This window comes from Hyperoodon ampullatus (assembly GCF_949752795.1).
Source record: "Hyperoodon ampullatus genome assembly, chromosome: 1".
NCBI lineage: Eukaryota > Metazoa > Chordata > Mammalia > Artiodactyla > Ziphiidae > Hyperoodon > Hyperoodon ampullatus.
The window spans coordinates 75,591,720-75,603,985 of NC_136914.1; the positions used below are offsets into that span (position 1 = coordinate 75,591,720).

At 37.2% G+C, this 12,266-nt stretch overlaps 1 protein-coding gene across 2 annotated transcripts in view; it reads left to right on the forward strand.

Annotated features, from left to right (window-relative positions):
* PCDH7 (protocadherin 7) overlaps nt 1-5,673 on the forward strand; it is a gene marked incomplete at its 3' end in the record, with an annotated part of 421,934 nt that extends 416,261 nt beyond the window's left edge. For both annotated transcript variants that reach the window (XM_079703325.1, XM_079703326.1), the window contains exon 3: nt 5,297-5,673. In XM_079703325.1, the coding sequence (XP_079559451.1) occupies nt 5,297-5,673 (377 nt within the window). The remainder of the gene's footprint in view (nt 1-5,296) is intronic.
* Nucleotides 5,674-12,266: the final 6,593 nt, after the last annotated feature.

Genomic DNA, 12,266 nt, shown 5'->3' on the forward strand with positions numbered 1-12,266 from the left:
TCTCTAGGTCTGAAGTGGGTCTCTTGTAGACAGCATATATATGGGTCTTGTTTTTGTATCCATTCAGCCACTCTGTGTCTTTTGGTGGGAGCATTTAGTCCATTTACATTTAAGGTAATTATTGATATGTATGTTCCTATTCCCATTTCCTTAATGGCTTTGGGTTCGTTATTGTAGGTATAGTCCTTCTGTTGTGTTTCTTGCCTAGAGAAGTTCCTTTAGCATTTGTTGTAAAGCTAGTTTGGTGGTGCTGAACTCTCTCAGCTTTTGCTTGTCTGTAAACGTTTTAATTTCTCCATCAAATCTGAATGAGATCCTTGCTGGGTAGAGTAATCTTGGTTGCAGGTTTCTCTCCTTCATCACTTTAATTATGTCCTGCCAATCCCTTCTGGCTTGTAGAGTTTCTGCTGAGAGATCAGCTGTTAACCTGATGGGGATTCCCTTGTGTGTTATTTGTTGTTTTTCCCTTGCTGCTTTTAATATGATTTCTTTGTGTTTAATTTTTGACAGTTTGATTAATATGTGTCTTGGCGTATTTCTCCTTGGATTTATTCTGTATGGGACTCTCTGTGCCTCCTGGAATTGAGTAACTATTTCCTTTCCCATATTAGGGAAGTTTTCAACTATAATCTCTTCAAATATTTTCTCAGTCCCTTTCTTTTTCTCTTCTTCTTCTGGAACCCCTATAATTCGAATGTTGGTGCGTTTAATGTTGTCCCAGAGGTCTCTGAGACTGTCCTCTGTTCTTTTCATTCTTTTTTCTTTATTTTTCTCTGCATCAGTTATTTCCACTATTTTATCTTCCACCTCACTTATCCGTTCTTCTGCCTCAGTTATTCTGCTATTGATTCCATCTAGAGTATTTTTCATTTCATTTATTGTGTTTTTAATCGATGCTTGATTCATCTTTAGTTCTTCTAGGTCCTTGTTAACTGTTTCTTGCATATTGTCTATTCTATTTCCAAGATTTTGGATCTGGGAAATAGAATCTTGGATCAGCTTTACTATCATTATTCTGAATTCTTTTTCAGGTAGACTGCCTATTACCTCTTCATTTGTTAGGTCTGGTAGCTTTTTATCTTGCTCCTTCACCTGCTGTGTGTTTTTCTGCTTTCTCATTTTGCTTATGTTACTGTGTTTGGGGTCTCCTTTTTGCAGGCTGCAGATTCGTAGTTCCCGTTGTTTTTGGTGTCTGTCCCCCATGGCTAAGGTTGTTTCAGTAAGTTGTGTAGGCTTCCTGGTTGGGGGGACTAATGCCTGTGTTCTGGTGGTTGAAGCTCAATCTTGTCTTTCTGGTGGACAGGTCCACGTCTGGTGGTGTGTTTTGGGGTGCCTGTGGCCTTATTATGTTTTTAGGTATCCTCTCTGCTAATGGGTGGGGTTGTGTTCCTGCCTTGCTAGTTGCTTGGCATAGGGTGACCAGCACTGTAGCTTGCTGGTCATTGACTGAAGCTGGGTGCTGGTGTTGAGATGGAGATCCCTGGGAGATTTTCGCTGCTTGATATTATGTGGAGCTGGGAGGTCTCTTGTGGACCCGTGTCCTGAAGTTGGCTCTCCCACTTCAGAGGCACAGCACTAACTCCTGGCTGCAGCACCAAGAGCCTTTCATCCACCCGGCTCAGAATAACAGGGAGAAAAAGTAGAAAGAAATAATTAGTAGAAGAAAGAAAGAGAGATTGAAAGAAAGGAAGAAGGGAAGTAAGGAAGGAAGAAAGAAAGGAGGGAGGGAGGAAGGATGGAAAGAAAGGAAAGAAAGGAGGGAGGGAGGGAGGAATGAAAGCAAAAGGAAGAGTGAATGGAAGAAGAGAGGGAGGGAGGGAGGAAGGAAAGAAAGAAAGAAAGACAGGAGGGAGGGAGGGAGGGAGGAAGGAAAGAAAAAGAAAGTGGAAAGAAGAAGGGTGGGAGGGAGGGAGGGATGGAGGAAAGAAAAAGAAAGAAGGAAAGGAGGAGCAGAGGGAGGGAGGGAGGAAGGGAAGGGAGGAAAAAAAGAAAGAGCAGGTAAAGTAAAATAGAATAAAGTATGAAATATAGTAGCGTTATTAAAATTAAAAAGTAATTATTGAAAAAAAACACGGACCGAAAGAACCCTGGGACATATGGTGGAAGCAAAGCTATACAGAGAGAATCTTACACAGAAGATTACACATACACATTCACAAAAAGAGAGCAGGGGGAAAAATCAAAAATCTTGCTCTCCAAGTCCACCTCCTCAATTTGGGATAATTCGTTGTAAAAAGAGGAAAAGGGCGAAAAGTCTGAAATCTTGCTAAGTCCACCTCCTTAATTTGAGATAATTCGTTGTAAAAAGAGGAAAAAAAAAAGGGGGGGGAAAGTCTTAAATCTTGTCCTCAAGGTCTACTTCCTCAATTTGGGATGATTCGCTGTCCATTCATGCACTCCACAGACGCAGGGCACATCAAATGGACCGTGGAGCTTTAATCCGCTGCCTCGGAGGCTGCACAGAGAGATTTCCCTGTCTCTGCTCTCACAGCTCCCGGGTCTCAGCCTTGGACCTGGCCCCGCCTCTGCGCGTAGGTCGCCGGAGGGCGTCCGTTCTTCGCTCAGACAGGACGGGTTTAAAGGAGCCGCTGATTCGGGGGCTCTGGCTCACTCAGGCAGAGGGGAGGGAGGGGAATGCCCTCTCCTCGCGCACCAGGCAACAAAAGGGAAAAAAGTCTCTTGCCTCTCCGGTAGCTCCAGACCCTTTCCCCGGACTCCCTCCGGGCTAGCACTAACCCCTTCAGGGTCTCTTCCTGCCGCCAGCCCCAGACCTCTCCCTGCGCTCCGACTGAAAGCCGATACCCGAGCCTCAGCTCCCAGCCCCGCCCGCCCTGGCGGCCGAGCAGACAAGTCTCTCGGGCTGGTGTGTGCCTGAGGGCACCGATCCTCTGTGCCAAAATCTCTCTGCTTTGCCCTCCGCACCCCTGTTGCTGTGCTCTCCTCCGCTACTCCGAAGCTTTCCCCCTCCGCCACCTGCAGTCTCCGCCCTCGAAGGGGCTTGTAGTGTGTAGAAACCTTCCCTCCTTCACGGCTCCCTCCCCCTGGTGCAGGTCCCGTCCATATCCTATTGTCTCTGTTTATTCTTTTTTTCTTTTGACCTACCCAGGTATGTGGGGAGTTTCTTGCCTTTTGGGGGGTCTGAGGTCTTCTGTCAGCGTTCAGTAGGTGTTCTGTTGGAGTTGTTCCACGTGTAGATGAATTTCTGATGTATCTGTGGGGAGGAAGGTGATCTCCGCGTCTTACTCTTCCGCCATCTTCCTCCAGCTCCTCTCACTTTGCATTTTTATAAGGTTTTCTTTCTTTCTTTCTTTCTTTTTTTTTTTTTTTTTTTTTTTGGTCTGTTCAAAGAATTTAGGTCAGCTTCAAATAAGCAAAGTATCCCAAGACAAGAAATATTCCCAAAGAACTCAATTTGCTCATTTAAACTGACCAGATTACAAAAAACATTCACAAAATTTGTCAATAGTTTGATTTTTAAAATGCATCTAAAATTTGTGTTTAAGAGACAGAGGGAATTTAGCACAAAAAGATAAATAGCAAAGTGCTTTTTTTTGATGATAAAATTAATAGGATCTGCTCACTTAAAAGTCAAATAGCAGCATTTGCAACTACAATAAATAATTATCTTTGCAGCTTACCTTTGGAAAAGAGAAAAGTAATTCTAGATTTCCTGTGAAGAATAATGGGATTTCCTTGCTGAACTCTGAGCACACAGCATAAAAGTCTCAGGTCACAGTGGTTCAAAAATCAATGAGCTGACAAATGTCAATATTTCAGTTATCCACCCATCACTGTAGGGAAAAAGTGACATGCAGTATTGGACTGCCTTGATTTAGGAGTTTTGGCAGGGTAAAATTTCTAAAAATATCCTTATACAAATGATAATCAAATAGGAATATCATTACAAACTACAGGGGATGGTGCGTGGAGGCAAAAGCAGAGGGTTTAAATATATTGGATATAATTTAAATAACCCCCTATTCTATTTTAAACCAAGTCTACCCAGGATGCATATGCAAATCTCACTGATTTCATTTGTTGTGAATATATTTGCAGAGGTTAATTTGTCAGTCTTTTAAGTCCCAAGCCTTGTAATAGAAAGGTACCGAATGATATAAATTGTAGCATAGTCATATTAGTCATATTATGTTCTTTTTTTGGCAATAAAAGAAACTGTAAAATATATTAAATAAAACCCTAGAGGTAGTTTTCTTAGAATCTGTTGAGATGAAGCAGGTTTTTCTCTCTCTCACTCTCTTTTTCAAACCAAAACAAAATTTGTTAAAAAAAGTATTTTTAATAGTAAGAAAATATATAACTATTCTCCAAAGACAGACACATATAATGATATAACTTAGGTTTATAGAAATAGAAGACAGACATTTCCTACTCCATTAGGCAACACCATTAATTAAGAATACATGCCATTTCATCAAAATTGTAGAAGTTTTGACTCGATTTACCCAATACATTCCATTTCATATAATATTTCCATTCAGCAAACACACCGGCAGATGTATTTCTATGTGAACACTCAACGGAGTATCCTACAGCACACATTAGGTCATTAACAAGGTGGGAGGCAGGAGCGTGTGGGCTAGAGTGGGGTAGGTGGTGATACTGCTAGTGTGCTCACACTTGGAACCCACTAGTACTTTGTTATTTTACTTTTTAACCACATAATTAATGTGCTGTCAATTTAGGTTCTACTTCTGAGTCACCCTGGAGTTTTATAATGTATTTTTACTATAAGGTTTTGCATATTTGCATTCTATGAATAATGTAGAAGCAGGAAGGAATCCAATTGGCAAAGGTACACAATTTCTGGGATAATTTATAAGTACAGAAAATTAACTTTTTGGATTCAATAACTTTTCTTATGCATGTGGAAAAATTTGTACCCATACAAATATACATGTGTACTTTATTTCTACTTGAGAATATGCACATGTACCTGTTCTGTAACACATGCATATATACCTGTTTGTTCTACACACTTAAATTTATCAGTTTGTCCATTCCTCTCTTTCTATAATATTTGATGTTTTTTCAAAACCTTATCTTTATTGGATATGAAATAAAAACTGTTCTATGAGATTATGAACAGCAGGGTGTTGAAAAAAGGGAAATAATATGGTAAAGGAAATATATATGTAATATATATATTATATAAATGTTATATATATATATATATATATATATATATATATATATATATATCCTCCAATTTTATATAGGTCAGGAAGGCCTATTGAGAAATGGCCAACTTTAATGGCTCCTTCTCCTTGAATTTCAGATTCAAGACCTCTTCCAGATGTAGCCCTAACTGGGAAGTGCACCCGTGAGTGTGATGAGTATGGCCACTCGGACTCCTGCTGGATGCCCGTCCGCACTTCTCCAGAGAGGAAGAAGAGCCAGCCCAAACTATCCACTTTCATGCCTGTTGATGAACGAGGAAGCCAGGAAAAGCTGGCAAATGGTGAAGCCGCCATCGTGGGCGACCGCAACAGAAACCTCCTGAACAAAAAGTTGACCTCATCCTATGAGACCTTCAGTGCAGCTAGTTTCAGCAAAAATGAGGAAGCCAACACTGAGGATATTCCCCTTACAAAAACAGGGGAATACAAGCCATCTCCTGTCAATACTCTCACTAGAAGAGAAGTTTACCTGTAGGCTATAAAGAAGCAACAGCAAAGTTCTTTTCATGTATGAGAAGGAGGATAAGGGGTGAAAAACCTTACAAAACAAAACCTTGTAATCACAAAGAGGGGGCTACCAAAGAGACAAAGCTTTGCCTGCCACTTCTGCCTCCAGATCGGGCCTTTAGTGAATGATACTGTTTAGCCTGATTGTAATATACAATGTAGAAACCATCCTTGTCACTTGCATGTCTAGCCCCCTCACTGACTCCCAACACTCTCTCTCTCTCTTCCCCACCACCCTCCAGAAAACAAACAAACAAACAAGAAAGATGGTTGCAAGTTTCTTTCATGGTAACAAGCCTGATTAGCAGAACACAACACACTCTCATTATCCCTAAGCTGAAGTATGATTTTAGTCACTTTGATTTAGTTTAAATGTCATGCGGTTAGTCAAAAGAAAGCAGATCAGGTGAAATATATTTCAGACGTGTGATCAGAAATGATTAATCACCATGGAAGGCAATCCCTCAAAAATGATAGAGTCCTTCTAAAGGTACAGTCCTTATAGAGGGGAACTCTAGAAGCAGTATTTGGGGGAGGATCACAGCTTTAATATTCTAACAAAGGTTGAAAACTAAACAGTACCCGGTTGGAGATTGCAGTCCCAAATTGGCATATGTTGTTTTTCTCAAGTCAGGAGCATCAACTTCAATCCCATACCTGTATTGAATATTCTTAGTATATACATAATTTTGACCACATGTATCAATTACACTAGTTATAAGCTGTAAAAATATATATATATATATATATATATTTTTTTTTTTCAGAACAGCACCACTATTATCAACTAACTGGAACAATTGTGTCATTAACAGGCCGAAGATCATACGGCAGATCAGGGAAATCATGAAGTAGATTTGGTCTTCATGTGGAAATCCATTAAGTAACAAAAGTCACTGAACCCAGGCATGCACAGAAGCCCTCAAACACGTTTATTTTACATTTTCTCTATATCCAGAAAGTGTGCATTTTCTTTTAAAATGGATTTTCTTTGAAAGCTCAGAAAATGCAAAGTCAATAAGACATATTTTTGGTATTAAAATAGACAATTAGTTGAGGTTAAAGTTTAGTTTCACAAATATTATCAGGGAAGATTTTACTTTTTAAAATCATATTTGTGGGTAGGTACTGAAAGAAAGATACATCAACATATAGTCTTTAAGTTCACTATAGTCATTGTAGAGTCAGGTTATGCTTGCTAGTCTTATCCACATTTCAAATCACCAAGTGCATTTTTACGTGTTCAGTGCACTCTTCCATGTTAACAAAAGTGCATTAATTTTCAATCCTGTGCAATATGGCACATTTTGAGACTCACGACTTTGAAACAAGGTGACACTCTAAAAGACTTACTCACTAATGTGATTTGAACGTTATTTGACATATCTCCTAAAACCAAGCCAGAGTAAACAAGAAGGAAATGAGTTCTGGGCAGTGACATGTCTCATGGTATACACATCTCAAAGTTGGAAAATATGCAGTTTTTTTTCAGTGTAATATAAAGAAACAGAATATGCAGGTTTTGAGTCACTTCCTCTACAGAGGATAATTTAATACAATTGGAAATTGAGCTGGGACATTCAGAAAAATTGACGATCCAGGGACAGACTAGGGGATAATGGGTGAAGAAAGCAAACCGTCTCATCACTGAATGTTTGTAACCTGGTTAAGGCATAGCCTTGATGGCTCTGTAGCGAACTGTAGAAACTATGTAGCTCTGGATAGTTTCATGCTTTGCAATATTTCTCAGACTACAACATGAAGCAGCCTGGAATATAGGTTGTTAATTCACTATAGGTCATCAAATGTTTATCTTTGGAAACCACTTCTCTGTTTGGTGGGGTACTCTTTTGGGGTCATTTCCTTATGCTCTTTCTTAAATGGAGTTTTCATCTTGATGTTAGTTTATGTGTAATAGTTAGGATGAAAGAAGATATGTAATTGAAGAAACAAAAACATTGGACTAAAATATCAATAATTGAACATGTTTATGTTTGATTATTATTTACATTATGGAAAGATACAATTCTACTACTTTGTTAGGAAACTGCATTAAAGCAGTTCTGCCTTGTATAATCTGTAAGTACCTATTAAGACAAAATACTTCTAAAGATTCTTATGAAATGTATACATATTTTTTCTTGCACGTTACAAAGGAAATATTCAATTTCATAACACATGTGTGCAGCAAACTTTTTAATACATTTTTTTCTTTCTTTCATGAGACACTTGAACCATTAGATAGCTCATTTCACTCTATCTTAAAACCCTTCTGTTGTCTATAAAGCTAATACGGGTCATATGGGCTCTTTGGATTAATTGGATCCACATTCCCCAATGACGTCTGCACAACATTCAAGTCAGCCATGTCATTGTCATTTAACTTGTGAGCCTCTTTAGAACTAAAATGGGTATGAAAGAATAAAATTCAGTGTACTGTATTTGCAGTAATTCTAGTAGAATTAGCTATCATAACATGTGTATTATTATAATGAGTTGGCATGACACAGAAATATATTTTGTGTTTGTATGACTTTTATTTTGAATAGGTTAAATCTGGTGCCACTCCATATATAGAGTGCTTTTGAAAAAAATCAATAAAAAGAAACAAAAATAATAATAAATGAGTGAATGCAAAATAAGCAACTGTGCCTTTTATACCTGTTGTTATGGTAAAAAAACGGTTGTTGGGTTTGGACAATGAGGGGAAATGGGCTATTCTCACCTTTTTTGATCTTGTATATTTATCCATTTTTATTTTCTGAAAATAATAAATAATATATTAAAAATTTGCCTTCTGACAAACTCAGATAGTGGAACAGTTTTAAATATCATTCATTCATAAAACAAAATTTATATGGGCTGCTTAATTCTGTCTAGAAGGCTAAAACATTTATTGTAATAGTAATGCAGAGATTATCAGGGGTGAAGTCAGTCCATTTTGCAAGGTAAAATATTGATTTACAATTTCTATTCTTTCTTTTTTTGTTGTTATTTTTCTTTTAACTGCTGTTTCACTTTGGTTGTACAGTATATAAACCATATTTGCTTTCTGTACACAAGAAGCTCAAGTGAATTTTGCATGCATTATACATTAGGATGCATTTATAAATTGAGTAACTATATAAATTTACGTGTATTAAAACGTCTGTAGCTTCAGTCTAAAATCTAATGCTCATTCTGAACCTCCAGATATCATTATGGTTTCTGACTGGCCTGCTGCCTGAGTTTCAGAAAACAAGGGAGGCATTATTTTTATGGGAAGAAAACTAAGATGGTAATGAAGATGTCTGGCTGAAAGGCTACCCTAGGAAGCTGTCTTATAGGAAAATAAAACACAGAGACCAGAAGAAACTGCCAAGAATCAAAGAATCAAACAGCTATCCTAAAACAGGCAAGAGAAATCTGAAGATCTCAGTAGTTTTAGGTATATTGTATCAGTAATAAATATACAATGTATCCTTAAGGAAAAAAAAAAAAAAAAAGAGTGAAGATGATCATGAGTATTGTAAAGCTTGTTAGTTGTGACCTGGGCAGAGGTATATATAACATCTGGAGGAAGGCATCATTTTTCAGCTACCTAGGGTTTACTTTCAGACAATTTTTCCTACATTTTAAAGCACTTGCATTCAGTGTGGTACGCTCCGTTTGTAACGTTAATCATTGACTATTGTTCTGCTACTTGGATGTTGATAGTGAAGCAGAGAACAATTTATCATCGTTTACTATGAGTCACTATGCACGCAACTATGCTAAACATGGCAAAATGTATTAAACACTCGTCCAGTCCAACTATTTATAAAATACGTTACATAATTTAATTTGCTTTTGTACAGTTTTATGTAAATAAATTGCTTGTCATTTTTGTCCCTGCAGATTAAAATATAACATGGTCAAATGGTTTCACACTTGTCAGTGTACTTCTCTGTTGACAGGTAATTCAATTTTGATTGGACGAGAAGTGAATGGATGCATGTACCAGTTTGATTTTAAATGGTATGATTTCTGCTAAATGAAGATGGAATAAGGAAGATAATGCTGCAGTAATTGTTGATTTAAAGGGCACTGGGCATAACTGTTTGTTACTTTGCCTTATAATGGAATATACTTGGATTCTTCAGTTTCATCAAAATAATTCCTGAGACATTTACCTAGCTGGCTTTGAAATCTTAAGTCTACAGTGGAAGAACTTCTCATCAGTAACATAAAAATTGATTTTTTTCAGGTGTTATCTAGAGAATTTTACATTTCAGATAAAATTCATTCAAAGTCAAAATGTATCTCTGTAAAGGAAATTTGGTTTTTAAGTGAAAGTAATGATGAATACAAAAAGAGACTAAAAAAAAAAAACACCTTATATCATGTTAGATATAGAGAAACTTGAAGCAAAAATTAGAATTTTTACCTTACTCACTTCTTTTAGTTGAACATTCTCTACTTTTTGTATTTTTTCAATCATTTACTGTCTTTTTTTTAAAAAACTATTGCATTTACTCTTCTTTGTCAGATTATTACCCTAACTACAGTGGTTATCTTGTTTATTTTATTTATTTTATTTTTTATTTTTTTTGCGGTACACGGGCCTCTCACTGTTGTGGCTTCTCCCGTTGCGGAGCTCAGGCTCCAGACGCGCAGGCTCAGCGGCCATGGCTCACTGGCCTAGCCGCTCCGCGGCATGTGGGATCTTCCCGGACCGGGGCACGAACCCGTGTCCCCTGCATCGGCAGGCGGACTCTCAACCACTGCGCCACCAGCGATGCCCTATCTGGTTTATTAAATTGTTATTTATTCAAACAAGCAACTTCTCTTCTCCAATGCAACTCAGAGACTTAGAAAAGGAAAGAAAATACTTTTTATATAAGCTAATAGATTGCAAGGAATGTTTGCCCCATCTCACAACAGTACTTCTAAAATCTACGGATGTGAAAAACAGAAATTCTGAAGATGCTTGCCTTGAAGTTTCCCTGCCATTTTTTTCCCTTTCTTGGTTGAAAATTCAAAATACTTTACGTAGAATGACACATTCATTTTAAATCAAATGTATATTTGTAAATTGATTTTGGCTGGCAGCCCTCCTTCTCTAAAGAAGAAATTAAGGGTGAAGTATGATGAGAAAGTCTGCTGCAAGTTGTAATGAAGTGAAAAAATATGTGCATTCATTTAGCTTTATGATCATCTAATGGTGAGACCCAAACTTCTGTATCTAAATCAGTAAAACATAAAATAAAATCACTACTTTTCTTTTAAATTCTCAATTTAGATTTAGCAAATGTATTTTACCCTGAGACTGCATCCTTTGGTTAAAATATATTTTTTAAATCTCAAACATGTAAAAATACAGTGATACATATAGAAAGTAGGTAGACATAAAGCAGGTCAACAAAAGTTGTGTGTATTGCTTCCAAGACTTAAGTTTGATTATTCTACCACCTTTGATTCCTTGAAGAGTTCCATCTAGTTACTTAGAAGCTTGACTTAGCACGACAGTATCTTACATATACAGCACACATTATGGTTTACAAATGTTTTTGTAAGGTTGATTGCAAAATTCCCATAATACCTGTGATATAAACCGAACAATCTATTAGAATAGCCATGTATGAATGATTTTACTTGTATTAAATTATTCTTAGATTGAAAATAAATTGAACACAAAATTCTGTCAGTGTTAACATCTCTCCTAGCTTATGTACCAATGAAAACATTTTTTTGTAATTTAACAGATAACAAGGAAAAGGAACTCTTCCCATTTACCTGAATAAAATAGGCATTTGGTAAATTGGGAATGGGAGCGGAGGGGATACTAATTACTCAGACTGGCAGGTAGTTATCTTCACTTGACATCACATAACATACTCTGGCAGTAATTGTAACTTGTATGGGTTTTCTGGCAGCAAATTGTAAAATCTTGAAAACTTCATAGCCTAATTTTCCCGCTGAATACCCTTGGCCTAATCTATCAGGCAATGAGGTTTTGATAGACCTTGGCTGGATATCGAGTCATTCTAGGTTTGGGGGCTTGAATGATCACAACCAACAATCAGCACTATCAAAATTGATCAGATAATTTTGAATTCCCAAAATTTACTTTGGTTTCAACAGACTGATTTCACAAAGAAATCTGTTCACGAGTTTTGGTTTTGTACTTTTTTCTCTTTATATTTAACTTCTTTGTGTCCTCATCTCAAAGCCCTTTGCCATACTCTGAGAAGTTTATTTGTTCTGTGTTTTTCCTCTTTCAAAAGCAAACCTAGTTTTCCCAGGAGGTGGCAGAATGTTAGGTAGCTAACCCAGGACTAGAGGATTTGCAACCCAATCAGCTTTATTTTAATGGAAATTTACAATATCACTCGAGTTCTTGGGAGTCAGAGTGAACAGGGAATAAACTTATATATGTTTATTTTTATAAACAAATCTTTATCCCTACTTTATCTCTAATTTAATACTTGTTTATAAACTGCATGGAGGAAAGTGATTAACCAAGATAATATAAATTTTCTAAGCTACAGGGAGTGAGGAAAGGATATGAACGTAAAATGTGAAAAGCTAAAAATTTATGCT